Raw genomic sequence first — 19,443 nt, 5'->3', positions numbered from 1 at the left:
TCAATGTCAAATTTGAAGCAAACAGCCAACACGGTCTGGCACACTGATCTTTGCATCAGCTTGATGTGGACAGCATGATTGCCTCTCAGTGTCCATGCACAACAGTCATGATCTTATGTTAATATATAGATGGTGGAAATAAAGCAATCTGATTGGTAGAGACATGAAAATAACAGTGATGTAGCACAGTCGGATCACTTGGCATGCTTTCAGTCATAGGAGAATCCCTATTTTAATGTTTCAGGCCAGAATTCTGATATACTGTTATATTATAGTAAATGGGCATGTACGTGCTTTAGACCAGGTCACTCCATATACGCATTCACTATTCCTCATTCTTACATGTTGTGAATTGGTGGAAAATCATGTGGTATAACCGTTACTGGGGATGGTTTAATGTGACAATATCATATCCGACATGGAAAGACATTGACCAACCAGAAACTAATTTGGTCTTTATTTCGCAGTTAACTTAGATATATATGTAAGCAATAAATGGTGTTCACATGAAACTTTGAAAGTGTTTGATTGAGTCAAGGTGTAATATGTCCTTGTACAAGGTCTTCTGGCCTGTCTGAATCATAATTGCACTGAAATTGTGAAAATGAAGAGGTTTCTGACAGACTGACTGTCTTGAAGCCATATTGGATTGAACTGCAAAACTGTATAGGCTGCTATGTGACCTTAGTGTAAAGTTTGGGGGAATTTGCTTGAAGAATGCCTTGGAGAGAGATTAAGGACAATTAAATTATGACAAAATGGAAGTTGGCTATCGGATGGTAACCCTATCAGAATATAAATCCCGGTATGGTGTATGGCTGTGAGTCAGGTTTGAGGAACTATATGGGTATATCCAAGAAGTGACTATGAATGGATGCACAGACAACCAAATTTTCAAATCCATGTTCTGAAATAATCCAGTGTGGACCATAAAAAGAAACAACAAAAACTCAAAATAATACTTGATAGCAAATTAAATCAGAAGACATGAAACTGTAACAGAGTAGTCATTCATGAAACAGGAATGGTGGTCGATACAACATGATTGCAAATATTATAAGAAAGGAAACAATATCTTTCATCAAATTGTGAACTCATGAACAAATTGTTTCAAGACAATATCAAGAATCCAAGATGGCTACTTCCAAAAACAAAACAAAACAAAACAAAAAAAACTCAATCTGTTTGTTTGGGTATTCATTCCTCATCTGACTAGCACCTAATACCTGTTTGATCACTGTCATTATCACTTCTAGACTGCCTCATTAATCTTCTTTTCATCCTTCTGGCCTTTACGTATTCTAAGGTTTCTTTGTCAACGACTGATTTAGTGACATTTGTATTGTAACCATAGTTAATAGAAGGGGGTGGGGTTTGCTCTGTGGAGGAAAGAGAAACAAACAAAACATTGAGATACAACACAAAAATCACAGAAGTCCTTCAGTGTTTTACCTTAAAAAGAGGGAAAAAAGTGCAAATGACAGAACATTGAAAAGCTGAACGTTAAGACAGAAAACGAAAGACTGATACTCAAAGATTGTAGATTACTTACCAACAGTGATAACGGAAATACAGACAGATATACAACAGTCAAATGACTTTCACAGTGAGAAGCAAGGCACTACACATCATGCAAAGGTGCAGTCGTCCACATGATTGAATGACACATGATTTATATGTGCGTAATGCAGAGCATATTGCGCAGAAACCGTGTAACCCTTTCACCCGGTTTCCTCTCATTTTGGTTCAACCAACTTGGGGCTGTACCAAGGTTTGAGAATAAACAGGTTGTGTCATGAGAGGGCAGTGAAAGGGTGTAAATATTGTTTCTCGCTCTTCCAATGATGATAATGCATGGATATAATATTTAAACAATCTTATAAATGCCTAGTTCAAGGGACAAAGTCACACTGTTTCAACTTATTTTTGTAAGTTTTGATATTCTTTGAGAAGCTAGTTGTATCGTTCAGAATCTTTACACACCCTGAAGGCATGTTTGGTTGGACATCCTTTCAAACCAAGCAAGGATTTAAGGAGATATGGATTATTAGAAAATACACAGCTAACAACACTCATTTCATAATGTTCCATTGCCATGGTTATGCCATGGAAACCATGTACAGTCACTCACTGTTCAGTAATACTGAATTTTTTTTGGATTCAGAAACCTGTCAGCAGTATGAACTTCCCAAAACTTACCCAAGCAATTGTCAAGTTTTGGGGAAGTACAAAGCATAATTTTGACAATTTTGACATTTGATTCTGTTTTGAACTTCCAAACTTTCATTTAAAAGAGGAGAGAAGGGGCAGGGGTTACAGGTCAAAGGCAATGAGTTTCATAGTTCATCCCTGTATTCTAATTATCCACAGTCCCTTAAATCAAGTAGACAACAAACAGAGCATTGATATGAATACACTCTTTTTCTAAAAGCATTCACTACACAGTTAATGACTGCTCTCGCACACATCAAAACTAAGCACAAAGTTGGCCGATACTTATTTAACCCTAATTCTATGCCTGATCAATAGCAGTTACATGTACAGTTGATTTTGAGAATGTAAATTGTCTCCTTTTCAATTTGCTGGAAAACATACCATTGCCGTCAACACAGCTTGATACTATCTGTGTTGCAAACAATGAAATATTGACTCACTCTGTTGATGGATAAGATCAGCGGCAGCAATTTCATTATCATCAGCATCATCATCATCCAGGGTTAAATCAATAATAGCCTTCTCATTGGTCTTGTCACCAGGTGTGCGTTCTGGCTGCTGCTTCTGATTGGATGACTGGCCTTGAACCGTACTGCTGGAAGTAGAGGTCCCCGCTTGCACTGAACTGCTATGTTCCTGTTTGATTTTGACAGAGTCTGTCTGTGATGGCTCGGCGGAATTTGGTCTCTTTCCGTCCTGGGAAGTATCATCCTGTTTTGTCACCCATTCTCGTTTCTCATGGACAAATACAGAACCTTGCAAATCCCCTATCTCACCTCCTGATGATTCCTTGCCCGTTCCATGGATTTGTCCCCCTTTTCCACTTGACTTTTCACCAAGTTCATTTCCCTGTGTCGCTAACCCCTGTGTATCTTTTTCAGACTTGAGTGAAGTCTCTTTTGTATGATTTGTCTCTCCGTGTGGTTTTTCCACTTTTGTATGATTTGTCTCTCCTTGTGGTTTTTCCACACCTTTTCCCATCTTGGCCACTACTCTAACACGACCCTCACTGTCACTCCTATCAGACTCTCTGTTCTTCAAATCTTTCTGCTTTATCTCAACAGAATCACCAGCAGGCGTTGACGTCCGAGATGACGGAAATACATACACGCTGTCATCCTCCGGAATGATCAGTCTCTCCGGAGCTTTCCTGGAGCTGGATGATTTACATGAACTGTCGGAATGGTTTTTGTCTGCCTTCCCAGGATTCCAGGCCATGTCTCCTTTGTTCCTTTTGTGCCGTCTCTCAATTGTCCTTCACACGGAAAAAAAGGCGTTAGACAGAGAGCAAATTAAAGAAAATTACTGTTTGCTACAAATTCACCAGTCTGGTGAATTTGTTTCAATTCTGAAATTAAAGTGGACTTATGAAGGTAACAATTTTGTGCTATCTTTTTATTTTCTGATGAAATGAGTGTGTTCGAAAAGACAGACACAGAGGAGTAAATAATACCTTGCAATCACAAATAATTGAAACTAAATGCTGAGTAGTTATTATTTGATGAATGAATAATACAAAAGGGTTCATGCTAGTTACCAGGTGTATCTAATGAGCAACATTTGAAAACAGAAATTACTGTGGGTAAGTATTAAAGAATGAAATCTTTGACAGGGATATTTTTTCTACCAAAATAATGGCCAGTAACTCAACTTTTGATGATTTTTACACTAGTTATGCGGTTCAGTGTCGACCATAATTTCTTGTTCTACTTCCCTAAGCATGTTGAAACACTAAGTATTTAGCTTGTCAACAAAAGTGTCTATATGTGTAAAATGTAATGTTACCGTATTATTTACAATCGAAATCTAGTCTTGACCAGAATTTGCTTGTCAATAATAACAGTACAGTTTACACATGTACAGGTTGAGTTGACAAGCTGAATACTGTGTATCTCAACATGCTTTGGAAGTAGAACAAGAAACTAAAGTAGACATTAAAAACAAAAATAGCGAGAAAATGATCAACCTTAGAGTTACTGGCCCTTTGAATCTTGCACTATCGATTAAATTCTGTATTTATATTAATATTCTCATAATTCTGTGCATATTAATGGACAATAGACAAGAAACCTATTCATTTCATCCAAATTTGCTTTGTAGCTTGAGTACAGTTGACAAATATAAAACATAAATATGCCAGAACGTTTGACATCCAGTACACTGGTCTGCCTGATGAAAGTGAGAGCGCCCTCTGTAGGCCAACTTGTGAACACAATGCACTCACCACTCCTCAGTGTTTCTCCCTTTCTGTTTCTCAGATGACTGACGTCTCAGTAGCAGTGGGCCTACCTTTCTTCTGGAAGACCTGGAATACAGGAATACAGGAAAATATGCAATCCATCAGTTTCATATTTGAAATTGAGCTGGTACAAAATAACTGGTTACACCCACAACAAATTTGACATGTGCTTTATGTATTTTGATAACAAAGCAAACATAAAGTATAACATGGAATTGATTAATTATTCTTCTCATGCAGCCATGTACCTTTTATTGTAGATGTCCCAGTATAACAAGACACTGTGAAAAAATTGAAAATTTTCTTCCCCGCATATAGTGTTTTACACCAAGCACAAATACGTGTAAGGAGTGATGTCATTGGTTCTATTTTCATTAATTTTCTGGCTTCTAATTATCTTACTGTTAATAATTGAGGGAGTTTTGATAAAAGAACACATCCTGGATCTAAATCAAAGATTTTTTTGCCACGTGATGTACACACCTCAGTTTACTTCTGCGGCCCTTGTCGTCCTCACTGTCTGACTCTGTGCTGCGATTGGTCTGTGTAGACGATGTGATGATTGAGATACTACCACTCTCTGATGAACTGCTGGAGAAAGGTCTTCTGCTAGATTCGTCTTCAGAGCTGGTGTAAAGAAAGGAAGAAACAAAACTGCATTGTGAGAAGATGCATTCTCTGAGAATCACATTGTGATTAAAAAATTCCCATTTGCATGATTCTGTAAAGATTATATTCTTTCATATGGTTTGTGATTGCTCTGATATGAGTTTGTACATTAGATGATAACATTCTTTTACTGAACATAACTTTTTCACTGAACATAACTTTTTAAATTTCACGCCCTCACACATTGTAAATTTTTACATTTTGGAAAGACTCATTATTCTACGATGGAAAGTCAAGCTCAAGACTTTGCAGAGGCAAATCTACAAGTTTGTTATTTATTTGCTCACCTGTCAACTGAGTCTGAGAGGCCACTGGTACTGTTACTGTTATTGTCAGGGTCTCTGACATCGCTTTCGTAACCTTCTTTGCGGTTTTCAGCCACCTCTGAAGAGAAAAACAGAAACACCACGATACGGTTTATAGTAGTGGATCTAAGGATAGATGTTTGTAAATGTAGATTTGACATCAAATCTCAAAGGATATTATTCCTTGAAGGCTCCTTGAATTCATCTCTATTTCACTTTGACAACAATCTGACTCAAACCTTTGAAGCAGTGCACACCTCAAAATTGAAAGACTTGAAGCTCTTGCTCAAACTTTGCACAAACGTTTCACTGTTCCCATATGAAATCAAGAATAAACACAAGGGGTCACTGTGCAAAATTTAGTACTAGAGATACAAATTACCCACCATTTACTGAAACTTGAAATTCAAAATGGCCACCATCCCTGTATTGACTCTATGAAGAAAAATTAATTTTTGAATTTCACAAAACTAAGATGGTAAGAAGTTTGTTTACTTCATAACCTTAAAATGAACTCTTCAAATATTTCAATTCTGAAAATAACTGAGAATCAGCATACCTGCATTGCAACATGTCATCTCCCAACCAAGTGGACACATCTGAATATATGTAGCATCATTTTGGTTTTACGGCATGCTTAGCATAGCAATTTTTTTCTGTAAGCTGAGCCACTAACTCACAAGAAAGACATGGGTGTAGCAATGTTTGCAGATTTATTCATTTTCTTTGGTAAGTCTGACAAATAAAAAGCGATATTGTAGTTGAAGTGTTTCTGAGATGGACTTACCAATGAGATCCAGCTCAGCTAGGTATTCATCTCCAAATCGTTTTCCATCTTCATTGGCCAGCTCTTCTGTTAACAGCTCTCCTGCGTATGTACAGACAAAACTGCCTACTGGAATGTCATCTAGACACCGCAGACCCCAACCCCTGAAACAAATCAAACAGAATATGGTGAAGATTCTAGACATGATAGTACTCCATAATACACATTGACATCTGTTTGCAAGCCTTCTTGGACCAGAGTGTGGTAGAATATTGAAATAAGGTTCCAGGTCTGGTACAATATTGAATGGCTAGTAGTTGTAAATTTTGATAATTTCACTATTTTTGTTCTGTATGTCAATTGAAAGATCTTGTCCTACTGCAGTAAGCATGTTGAAATACCTACTATTCAGCTTGTCAATACAGCATCTATACGTGTAACATGCACTTTTATTGTTTACATTTTAATTCTAGTCCGGACCAGAATTCGTCTGTCAACAATAACAATGCAGACTACACATGCATATTAAACCCAGTGTTCTCCCCAGGCCATTTTAGCGTAGCGGTCCCGCTACGCTTTCGCCTCTCCCCGCTACGCTTTGATTCTCCCCGCTACGCTTTGAAATATTCCCGCCATCCTTTAGTTCACACGCTAGCGCTCTGCGTAGCTACCAGCTGTTGCATGCATTGTCTACACATTAGCGCTCACAGCAACTTTCAACCTGGTCACAGTCCCTCCTTTGGGGGAGGGACTGTGACCTGGTGAAAGAGTGGAAGGTGTGAAGTATGGTATGTGTCCGATAACTTGTCCGTAAGTGTTGAGAGGAACGTTAAAACAATAGAGGAATCCGCCATCAGTCAGATGAGTTGACAAGCTGAATACTGTGTATCTAAACATCTACTGTCCCTTTATATCACATACTTCTGTAACTTGCGACAACATCCCCTTTCATTCTCAACATTGTCAGTACACTCTGCATGCATATGAAAATCTTAATCTTACGTTAGAGGAAGTTGCTGTCTTATAAAATCCTTGTCTTGTTCATATCAAATGTCTTATGATAATAATTGTCAATTTCAAGGAAATGGTCAGATTTTTGCTGACTAAAGGTCAACAAAGGGATAAATATTCACCAATGAGTATTAAATCAGTACCCACAAGGAAATAACAGCACAACGGTGCCAAACTATTGTACACAAATGAAATTACCTTTTCTCTGTTTTAAATACTTGTAGTCTGTTCTGCAGTCCATTCTGTGCCACTCTGTTGTGACATGTATGGTCACATCCACAGTTTTCATTGCATTCATATATTCTGTGTGATTAACAAAAACAAACCATAAAAGTCAACTCACGCACAGTCTAAAATTTGAGTCAACACGCCTATCAGAGGTATTGACTCAAACCTGTAAATATTACCATGTATTAGGAAGAGCGCCCTCTAGTGAAGAATGCCTGTATTCTGCTGACTCATTGATCAACGAAGAAATATCACAAAATAATCACATCTTGTAAATGTAACTTGATATTAGGTTTCCCTTTGATCTCAGACACAGTTGCACGTCCTTCTTCCGCGCCACTATGTATGAAAGAACATCGGCTCTGAGGAGAATAAGCTTCACAGACTTTGATGGTTTTAGAGTTGTATAGGTGATGGTGTATTGTCAAATCCGTATGACTAATTCACAGAGGTGCCATTGAACAAGACTGAGAAATTTGATGTGGTGCAGGATCATGTGATGTTAGATAACAATGACTTGGATTGAGGGCAGTGAAAACGGATGGGCTCTGTGAATTGGATCCACAGAAGGTATGAGCTGTGTTTGTGTGAGTCTTCATGAAACTGGAAAGTGAGGATGGTTTGATGAGGGTTTGTTGTACACATAGGCTGGGCTGTGAGCGGTTGTAGGGGCTTGAGGTTGACTGTACAAGATAAGTAGGAGGCATTGTTTGGCAGTGGTTAGGGTACTGGACTAACCATCAGAGGACGGCGAGTACAAGACCCAGTATGCCCAGGGTAACAGACTCAATATCGGAGGATGGGGAGTTGAGACTCCCACACGGTGTTGACATCTTAAGCTAGGCACTATCTTCCTAACAGCTTCATTAGACACGGACAGTGAGTATCTCATATTGTAAATGGGCATCTGTCCTTTGGGTGATTAATTCAATTTGAAAAAGTTGTGGGTTTCAGAAAAGTTCATTAGGATGATGGGTTGATTGGATATCTGTTGATTGGATCTCTGTCTTATCCTGATCATAGATTAAGCTGTATTCTAATCAAAACCCAATCAACCCATTGCATCTGGATGGGTTGATGGGTATCTGTACTTACCCTGTGAGTATCTGATCATAGAGTAAGCTGTATTCTATCGAAACCCAATTATCCCATTGCATCTGGATGGGTTGATTGGGTATCTGTACTTACCCTGTGAGTATCTGATCATAGAGTAAGCTGTATTCATATCGAAACCCAATTATCCCATTGCATCTGGATGGGTTGATTGGGTATCTGTACTTACCCTGTGAGTATCTGATCATAGAGTAACCTGTATTCATATCAAAACCCAATTATCCCATTGCATCTGGATGGGTTGATTGGGTATCTGTACTTACCCTGTGAGTATCTGATCATAGAGTAACCTGTCTTCATATCAAAACCCAATTATCCCATTGCATCTGGATGGGTTGATTGGGTATCTGTACTTACCCTGTGAGTATCTGATCATAGAGTAAGCTGTATTCATATCAAACCCAATTATCCCATTGCATCTGGATGGTTGATTGGGTATCTGTACTTACCCTGTGAGTATCTGATCATAGAGTAACCTGTATTCATATCAAAACCCAATTATCCCATTGCATCTGGATGGGTTGACTGGGTATCTGTACTTACCCTGTGAGTATCTGATCATAGAGTAACCTGTCTTCATATCAAAACCCAATTATCCCATTGCATCTGGATGGGTTGATTGGGTATCTGTACTTACCCTGTGAGTATCTGATCATAGAGTAAGCTGTATTCATATCAAAACCCAATTATCCCATTGCATCTGGATGGGTTGATTGGGTATCTGTACTTACCCTGTGAGTATCTGATCATAGAGTAACCTGTATTCATATCAAAACCCAATTATCCCATTGCATCTGGATGGGTTGATTGGGTATCTGTACTTACCCTGTGAGTATCTGATCATAGAGTAAGCTGTATTCATATCAAACCCAATTATCCCATTGCATCTGGATGGGTTGATTGGGTATCTGTACTTACCCTGTGAGTATCTGATCATAGAGTAAGCTGTATTCATATCAAAACCCAATTATCCCATTGCATCTGGATGGGTTGATTGGGTATCTGTACTTACCCTGTGAGTATCTGATCATAGAGTAACCTGTATTCATATCAAAACCCAATTATCCCATTGCATCTGGATGGGTTGATGGGTATCTGTACTTACCCTGTGAGTATCTGATCATAGAGTAACCTGTATTCATATCAAAACCCAATTATCCCATTGCATCTGGATGGGTTGATTGGGTATCTGTACTTACCCTGTGAGTATCTGATCATAGAGTAAGCTGTATTCATATCAAAACCCAATTATCCCATTGCATCTGGATGGGTTGATTGGGTATCTGTACTTACCCTGTGAGTATCTGATCATAGAGTAAGCTGTATTCATATCAAAACCCAATTATCCCATTGCATCTGGATGGGTTGATTGGGTATCTGTACTTACCCTGTGAGTATCTGATCATAGAGTAACCTGTATTCATATCAAAACCCAATTATCCCATTGCATCTGGATGGGTTGATTGGGTATCTGTACTTACCCTGTGAGTATCTGATCATAGAGTAACCTGTATTCATATCCAGCCTCGGATCAACAATGCCAGCTTTGTTGGAGGAACCAGTCGCTTGAATTGTCAACTGTAGGCATGAACACTTGCTTCTGTCCTGAAATGATAAAAGCAAAAAAAATATATGATTTACAAAGCAAGTCACAAGTCCAATAAACCTACACTATCCTATCAGTGAGAAAACAGCCCTGGTGATGCAAGTCACTGGTTGACAATGTGGTAAATATGTCACATCAGTTTATTGTCACTGCAACACTGGATGGTAGACAAGCTGAACTATTATGCTTGTCCACTCATTTTACTTCAACCACATAACATGCTATAAGTGAAAAATTCTGCTCCTCTGAGTCTACACGCAAAGTTTCTGCCAAAGCAAATTCTCTTTCACTTGCTGATTTTAAAATTTGCACTGAGACGTAACTAAGCATCCTGTTTACGTATTTAAGGAATAAAGCACACCAAAGCGATAGCAAGTGCAAATGTGGAGTGAATTGGTCAAAATCTGGTGGTATACCGTCGCTGGGTGTGCTTTATCGCTATTATATCATAACAGTATATTACAAAATTCTGGCACAGAACTTCAAAACAGGATTTTAGCTCTAGACGAGAGCTCGCGTATGTACCAGCCATGGTATATCGTGAATATACCACTGTTCTTTTCATGTCTTGACCAATTTTTAGATCGCTGTATTTGCACCATCAACATACTGTTATGATATAATCAACTGTAATGCATTGCATGGAATCTGACATAACATTTTTGGCAAATCATTATCGCAGAGTTTGTTTTGTATGTCCTGATCTGTAACATTTCCTGACAATGACAAATTTTAATATGCATGAAGTTTATCACATTGCATCTACAGTCCAGCATCGTCCAAGACACATGCTTGGATTTATACAGCAGTATCCTTAATTGCATTTTAATGTTGAAAAATAAAACTTACTCTACAATTGTCTGTACAATTACATCCAGCCAGGAATTGAGGGTCAGTGTTCACTGATACACCTCTTGCACATATCCTCTGAGTTGTGTACTCCACAAAGATTGGACATCTGTCATCAATTTCATTTACACACTGTGGAGGAAAACGCATACAAGGTCAAGTTCACTTTTCTCCCATGACATTCAGGACATTTGTTTCCATTTATTCAATCACAGTACATCTGACATATTGACATCTCTCACCCTAGAAATAGTCATTTGCTTGGTCTGATAAGACCTTGTGAAAACAACACAAGTGGACCAATAATTTTGAAATGGTGAACACAATAAAAAGGTCCGCCTCAAAACTAGCTCATTATGTTTTACAAACAGAGACCCTGTTATATCAGAGAAGGTGTAAAATACTTGATTTTAAAACATTTCTCAAATATCTAGCAATCTTTGGAAAAGTGAAGAAAGTTGATCTGTCAAACTTTTAGGAGGTGCCAGTGTCACAATTTTATTCATCAATTATCTAGAAAACACACACAAGAAATGACTGCTGAAATTAAAACACCGTGTCCAGGGGCACTAGGAGTAGTTCAAACGTTGGTGTGTAGGACAATGGGCACTGAAGCAGTGATTAACCAAATCAAATAAACTTACACAAGATACTTTGATCAGCAAGTTACATGAAAATCGATCATACTTTCTGTAGAATTCACTACAGTGGTGGTAACCTCTAAGGAATTGCAGTAAGCTCTCCACAGAGCATTACGACTCCACTCAGTTCTAGATAATCATCCACACATTACACATACCTATGCTACTCATTTTTTGGTGTGGTAATTTTTGACATATAAGCCATGAATGTGATCTACAGACAGACAGATGGACAAACAAACAGATATACACATACAGACTGAAAGAGTGATGACACTGGTCCCACAGTGAGCCTTCAACACACGGTGGACCAAACGGATCAAAATAATACATATCTGAGTTGTACTTACAGAGACTGGAATAGGTTCCTTTCCCTCAGAGATATCTTTGATCAGCATTATCGGCTTAGGATGTCTGATGTTGGTGTGGGAGTGTACAAAGGGGTCAAAGGTGAAGAGGTCAATGGTCAAATAGGTAATATTTGTCTCCAAGAGGTAGCGGTCAATCTCAGGGAGAGAACGCAAGCTACGGCCGCAGGGAGTACGATATGACACAGTTCTTCTTCCACTGCCCCTCTGCTTGCCAAGTATACGTTTCCAACCACAGAGTTCAGGTTTTAAGTATGGGTTTTCACCTAGCAATTCTGTGGGGTCCCGATAGCAATTCTTGGCACAGATTGGTGTACAGATATGCTGAACTGAGGAAAAGAGACAAAAATATTAAAATGGCCAATAAATTTACTTGGATTTTTGTTGCAAGGTGACATAGGCAACAAAACAACTTTTAAAATTTTTTAATATTACATATTTTCATATTTCATACAGATGAATTTTCACGATATCTTTTCGACAGCATGACTTGTCACTGTGACTTTGTATCATTGGATAGAAAATAAAACACTTTATCAAAAAAGTATTTTGCATAATTACAAAAGAGAACAAAGATCATTAATTATGCATGAAAAGTAATTGCAAAGTGTATATATTTGAAGAGGATTCCGTAGTACTTTGCAGAAAAATTTCACAATCAGCAACTTTTAAAGTAGAAGTGGAGACTGCAGTCACAATTCTGTATTTCTGTTATCATCAAATAATGGTAAAATGATATGTGTAATCACCTCTTAAATTTTCATGTTTTATTGCTAGTCCACAAATATTTTTTCAATTACTTTGAATTTTTGAAGTAGTATTATGAAGATATTTACCGAATCGTTTACGTCTATCCCTGCGCATCTGTTCTATGGCTCGTACAGTGTTGAAGTCATAGGCATCGTTGGAGTCGTCACTGTAATCTTGCTGTAGTCTGCTCTGCAGGACACTGGCAATGTCCATCTTTGGTTGCTGTAAATTACCTGAAAAGACCAAGTGGAATGTACCACATCTCAGTATGGTGGAGTGTTCCACTCTGTAATGGGTATTATGGGGGAGGGAGGGGGGAGGAGGTGTTGAATATTCTGTTAAGTTGTGAAATGCTCAATTTGCACAATATATCCGGTGTTTTACTGCTCTGAAATAACACAAGATAGCAACTATCAATCATAACTGTAAAAACATAGCATTGCAGGTACATGTCATTTACTGCAGATGACAGATATGCACACAATATTTTGTCTCTATGTAGCTGTGTATATTACTTCAACTTGTCTTCAGATTCTTTGCTTTGTGATTGCCTTGTTCTAATCATAATACTCTACGCTCTCTCAAAGTCCCTCACAGGCTCTGTACTGTATGACTGGTGTAGCCTGCCCAGGCACAAGCCAGCATAGCTTACTCATAGCTCATGTAGGCAACAAGGCTGGACCAGCTGACTGAGCATGGCTACACCAGCAACAGAGTGTCACCGGTGAGGAGCTGAGTGGGAGTCCAATAACACTGCTGGTAACAAAAGTATCAATTTTGTCCTTCCAGAAAGAGTAAAATCAGAAAGGATTGTTAAAACTCTGAAATCATTTCCCAATACACCCAGTACGTTACATTCTTAACTTCTAACATTGCAGCAAACACACTGTAACTTCTGTGATCATGACGTACACTTTCATAGATTACATTTTTGAGACTTTTGGCATGTGACAATCCTGTGATATTGTCAATTTTTTTTCAGTCACATGATACCTTCAGTACCACTGTCAGCATTATCTAAAACACACAATGGTTCTACTCCGGAATAAAAAGGACGCGATGCGTTCTACAGACTCAGTATGCCTAAATAATCATGTGATGCCGGTACAAACAAGCCCACATGTGTACTAACACGTATGGAAATACACTTACGTCTAAGCACGTTTGCGCACATGGCTTTGTTTGTACCGTGGTTGATTTGAATTCCGGGTTTGGCCTATTACAATGCACCAATATGATGTTATTTGATTTCATGTCACTTTTTATGTCACAATGATCTTGCAGCATTTTGACAACTGAAGTTGACTGTTCCCGTAAAGTACAGAATATGATATATAGAATGAATGAGATGTGAAAATATCACATTTTGAGATAATGGTAACAGGCACAAGTATTTGCATCTGATTCACACTGGAGTGACAGAATCAACAGAGTCATATGATCACCTTGGTAGGTCTGTGACTTACCACGCGATCTGCCTAAGTTTCGTTGACCTCGTTTCAACCATGGTGCTTCCCACGTTGAGGTGAATGTGGTTGGTGTTGTGGTCTGTGTGTAGTACTGTGGTCTCCATTGAGCTGTGCTCTTCTTAGCCACCTAGTCAAGAGTGTGGGGGGAATAATCTCATCAAAGATACCAATCATGAAAAGTATATTATTTCATTGTAGGACACTGGTGAAAAATTGTAACAAAGATGAGAATTGCCAGAATTCACTGAAAAGGAAAGCCACTTCTTTAAACCTTTAAACCTTTATCGCTACAGTTTGGCCTGACGTTTTTGTTATCAATAGTGATCGTTGACCTGTTTACAGGGAATGGGGAGGTGAAGAGGTTAAGAAATTTCTTTTTGTGTGAGACAATTTCATAAATTGAATATGAATGTGGCATTTTACATGTGAACATAGAGCACATAGGAGATATCATATAAATCATTGAGTCTTGTTCTTCTTATAAATGCCAGCAGGTACTAATGGCCTCTAATTCCTAATTCTATGTAATACAGGTCAACACTTTTCATTGATAATAATGGGTTTGGGCCAAACCACGGTGGTCAGAGGGCTTTATATTTTTGGTTGCACATGCTTCGTCCTGAATTTTCATCTCAACTGAGAGTTTACGGAAAGGTACATTTATTTGTGTCACAGTGTCTAGTGAGACATAGCATGGACTGCCTTTGAATTCTATGTAGGAGATGGGCCAGAGAGGTAATATTACCAGGTACAGCAAGTCTGCTTGAATACCCTATAGCTTGTATCAGTAGATGTTTTCACATTAATTGCATCTGCTATGGCCTGTATGTCATTAACCCTTATACATGTACCACAATGATTTGTCTCAAACCCATTGTTATAAAAGCCAGTGTAAACCTGTTAACACAGGAATTAGGGGTTTACAGGTTCAATTTTTTTCAATCTTACTAAGTAATATCCTATCTCAATAGAGTCTTAAATTGGAATCTGCAAAATTCTTTTACCTGTTTGCCACCTGGGGGCGCCGTCACAGACTTCCTGGCGACAGGTTTTGGCGTTTTGGTCAGAGACTCTTGGTGCTGGGGTAGAGGGGGCGGCAGTGTTGTTGGCTTTGCTGGGGGCACTGATACTTTAGGTGTTGGTAAGGTTTGTATCAGTGATTTCAAGTAACGTGCTGTGAAAAGAAAAACATGATAATATCTTAGTTTCCATTCGAAACTGTTACCTTATATTTTTTGTTTAGCTTTGCTTCAATTGACGATTGTGTTCATAGCATTTTGAGTGATTTCATCAACAGCCTCACAAAATGTTTTTGATCTGAGTACAATTTGCATATTCATGAGTGGTCTTTTTTCAGTATGTACGATTTGTGTTTGAAAATTTGAAAATCTGTCTTTTGTCAATGTGATGCTCGAGGTTTTCATTATTTTGTAATAATTAAAGCAGTTGCTCTGAAGAAGACTAACAAAATACAGTAACTGGACATAACAGCAATTACAGATAAAATTGATGTGTGAAAACATCATACAAGGCCATGTTCTATGAACCCAATTTAATGTAATAATTCAATTATATTTGTCGTAAGTCAGTAATTTCAAATCTGGTTTAAAAGTGTACCACTTGTCCTATCTATCATCTGTAGCATTGTTACTTGAACTAGACAACTTCCGGAAAATTGACAAAAAAGTTCTGAATACTTGCCAATCTTTTCGTAAGATACACAAAGATACATGCATGCATAGATACATAGATACACACACATATATACATAGATAGATAAAACACACACATACACATAACCATACATACACATAACCATACATACAAGCATACATACATGCATACATACATGTATACATACATACATACATACAGACATACATACATACATACATACATGCATGCACACATACATGCACACATACATACATACATACATACATACATACATACATACATACATGTATACATACATACATACATACATACATACATACATACATGCATACATACATGCATACATACATACATACATACATACATACATACATACATACATACATACATACATACATACATACATGCATGCATACATACATGTATACATACATACATACATACATACATACATACATACATACATACATACATACATACATACATACATTCATGCATACATACATACATACATACATACATACATACATACATACATACATACATACATACATACATACATACATACATACATACATACATACATACAGTACAGTCCACGCAGAACCTGTCATTGTGCTCGCATTTTGCGAGCACAATGCCAGCACTCTAAGCGCATTATGCCAGCACAATTGGGTGTGAAGTGCCAGCATTTTACGAGCACTGTGCGAGCACTTTACGGGCACTGTGCCCGCACTGGACAAAATGTGCCCGCACGATGCGGGTATTGAACTCAAAAAATGTGTGCCCAGAGGTAGTTGTCGGTGACAACATTGCTACACTTGCCTAACTGAAATAGCGGCGGCTGGGAGTAACTGAATAATCTTGAGTCCTAAAACCAGCTCCAAACTCTCTTTGTCTGCCTAAGGCAACTCTAAAATCCATAAAAAAATCTTAGTCGTAGACAGGTCACAGTAAGATATTATCACATGCGTACAGTATGCGTACAGCTCTGAAGAAATCTACCTCAAACTCTGCTGGACCTCGACACTAGACCTCTCACGGATCGTGGTCTAGGTTGGAACACGGACGTGTAGACCGTGGTTGGACGTGCTTTGTGAAAAATTGCAACAAGTGAACATTATTGTGGCCATTTACAATAAATAAAGTTCATGATACGTATTAGTAATATCACAGGCACAGACCACATATGCCAGGGGAATTTTCTGAATGAATTCGTCATTTGCCGTATAGTAGACATCGTACATGAATGTGAATTAACGCAGGCGGCTTTATCCGACCGGGAAATATGACGACAGAAGTTCTAACATTTATACAGGTCCTGTATTGTATTACGATGTACCGTCCCTCCATTTTAGTGTAGAAAGTTAAAAGCATAACATTTTTAAAAAAAAAAGTTATATCGATGCGATACATACTATTAAATCTGAGACTCTTTCTGTCAGTTTTGGGCTGCTGGTCTTCACAGCAACTTGCGTCTATCGGCTTTAAAAACGTTCAAAATTTTCGGGGTAGACTTGAGTCGATAGTGCACCCCGGCGTGAACGTCCTTGGACCAGAACTACGACCTTTGTTTCGTGACGAGTCAAACATACATTGAAATGTAAATGTACCAAAATTTACAAATTGAAGTGACTTGACTGAAGTAATTTCGTGGTCAACATGTATTTGACGTTCAGAAGTGACAGACAAAAAACGTGAATAATTCCATTTTGTCGAAATTGAAAGCCCTCTGTGGGACCGTGGTCCGATAAAGTCCCATGGGAGCATAATGCTTCGAGGAATTCGCCTGCTATTCTTGGAAAACTGCTGGTTTCCATAGCGACCATGCGACGTATAGACCATTGACTGTTGACCGATGCGGTCTCGTTCAATAAAACATTTTACATGCCGAACTTTCACTTTGAACCAAAGATTCGAGTCATATAAAATGATGAAAATAGCAAAAAATACCTCAAAAGTTGTCATTGTCTGAGTAAAAACGCACCATACATTTTCCCATACATATCAAGGCTATATACTGTCAACGTAATTCATTCTGCAAACTCAAAGACGACGAACATGTTCTTCAATAAATCGCATAACCCGTGGAGAATGTGTCATAAACAATACATTTCCAGAAGTTCTCCGAATGGTGAAAATTGGTGTCATACATGCATCTCCGCGTTAGCGCCCCGACCAAAACTTTTTATTGCAGTTTTAATCAGGTGTAATATTCAGACAATCGCCGGTTCAGATTTTTTAATTTTTAAGGGGGTGGAAATAAAATATTATCTTTGAAATCCTTGTGTGAGTCTCATTTATTCCAAACTTTACTCGTAATTCCTTCTTCAAATTTGGTGGCCCTTAAAAGGCCAACTTGTTATGTGGCACATTGACTTTATTTTGTTTTAGTTTTTGAATAGTCAAATGCATTGTCGACATTTAAACTGCGTCAAACAACGATTTAATCACAAGTATTTTTAAATCGTACCCACTGTAACACGAACCTCGGAAAGTTAGAGAATTTTTTGGTGCTGATGTATCCGTGGATCAAGGCTGATACCAGCATGCATTATCAAAAAACATCCCGTACGTGATACGTCTGCATTACTTCAACACTAAAATGTCGCGTTCTTTGACACGTTGATGCGAGAAGCGACATCGTTCTTTCGTTACGACTACCCATTGCACTGAAGTTATGACTGAAGTTGGCAGTGGGGAAAATGCCGCCAATGGTAAGAGTACCCATGTTTCAGCTTGGTTGAGTTCATCTAAACAATAACCCTGTTGCAGATTCGAAACCTTAAGTTCGTGGATTTATGATTTGTTCAAAAAATTACGGAATTATTTTTGTAAAAAAATTATATTTATTCCTTTAAAAGTGTTTCCGAACTTGATAGTATACACCAGCAATGTGATCGCAATTATTTAAACAATCATGCCGACGCGAATCTTTACTGTAAATTGTTGCATACTTCGATGACCTTTGTGACCCATCGCCTGATCATGCTGATTAGTGCGTAGACGCTATTGAATAGGCCGAGGACAATGTCTGCTCTGGGTGGCGATTGCAACCCACGTCAAGTCTTCAAGGTCATCTGGACGACAGTGTAGCAAAATTTGACGTGTTTCCCGGGCAACTCTTCCCGTTTCGGCCCCAAGCTTTTGTTCACAATGTCGTTCTTCTGGTACCTCAATGTATTATTCGATGTGGAGGGAATGTCGTCGCCCGAACGACTGTCTGTCACAAAATAAAACGACACTGAAGACCTGTGGTGACGTAATAGACTTCACTGTGATAATGATATACTAATACGTTCAGAGTCGGAGTACGATTTAGAACACACTGCACCGCGCGTATTTTACAGAGTTTGATTTGATCAACGTAAAACACGACATGAAAAGACATATTTTTCTGCAGCAAATAGTTGGGGGCAGGAAACATTTGAAATTCGGTTCGTCAGGTGTCGACTCGAACGGAAAATACTATCAGAAACTGGCACAGTGTTTTAGTTTTCGTCACTAAAAGTTGGGTTGGAACAGTTTTTGAATATCG

At 38.4% G+C, this 19,443-nt stretch overlaps 1 protein-coding gene across 1 annotated transcript in view; it reads right to left on the bottom strand.

The window, feature by feature from the left end:
- The window catches only part of LOC139128853 (histone-lysine N-methyltransferase SETDB1-like), a 50,710-nt gene that overhangs the window by 14,486 nt on the left and 16,781 nt on the right, over window positions 1–19,443 (bottom strand). Inside the window, 14 exon segments of the mRNA XM_070694587.1 lie at window positions 1,227–1,379; window positions 2,655–3,469; window positions 4,439–4,519; window positions 4,937–5,080; window positions 5,410–5,506; window positions 6,215–6,357; window positions 7,403–7,507; window positions 10,027–10,072; window positions 10,075–10,150; window positions 11,001–11,132; window positions 11,992–12,338; window positions 12,846–12,992; window positions 14,226–14,355; window positions 15,233–15,402. Of these exon segments, the coding sequence (XP_070550688.1) occupies window positions 1,227–1,379; window positions 2,655–3,469; window positions 4,439–4,519; window positions 4,937–5,080; window positions 5,410–5,506; window positions 6,215–6,357; window positions 7,403–7,507; window positions 10,027–10,072; window positions 10,075–10,150; window positions 11,001–11,132; window positions 11,992–12,338; window positions 12,846–12,992; window positions 14,226–14,355; window positions 15,233–15,402 (2,586 nt within the window).

Source organism: Ptychodera flava, chromosome 1 (assembly GCF_041260155.1).
Source record: "Ptychodera flava strain L36383 chromosome 1, AS_Pfla_20210202, whole genome shotgun sequence".
In the NCBI taxonomy this organism is placed as follows: Eukaryota; Metazoa; Hemichordata; class Enteropneusta; family Ptychoderidae; genus Ptychodera; species Ptychodera flava.
The sequence above is the reverse complement of the archived record's forward strand: the minus strand, read 5'-3'. Positions and strand labels throughout refer to the sequence as shown.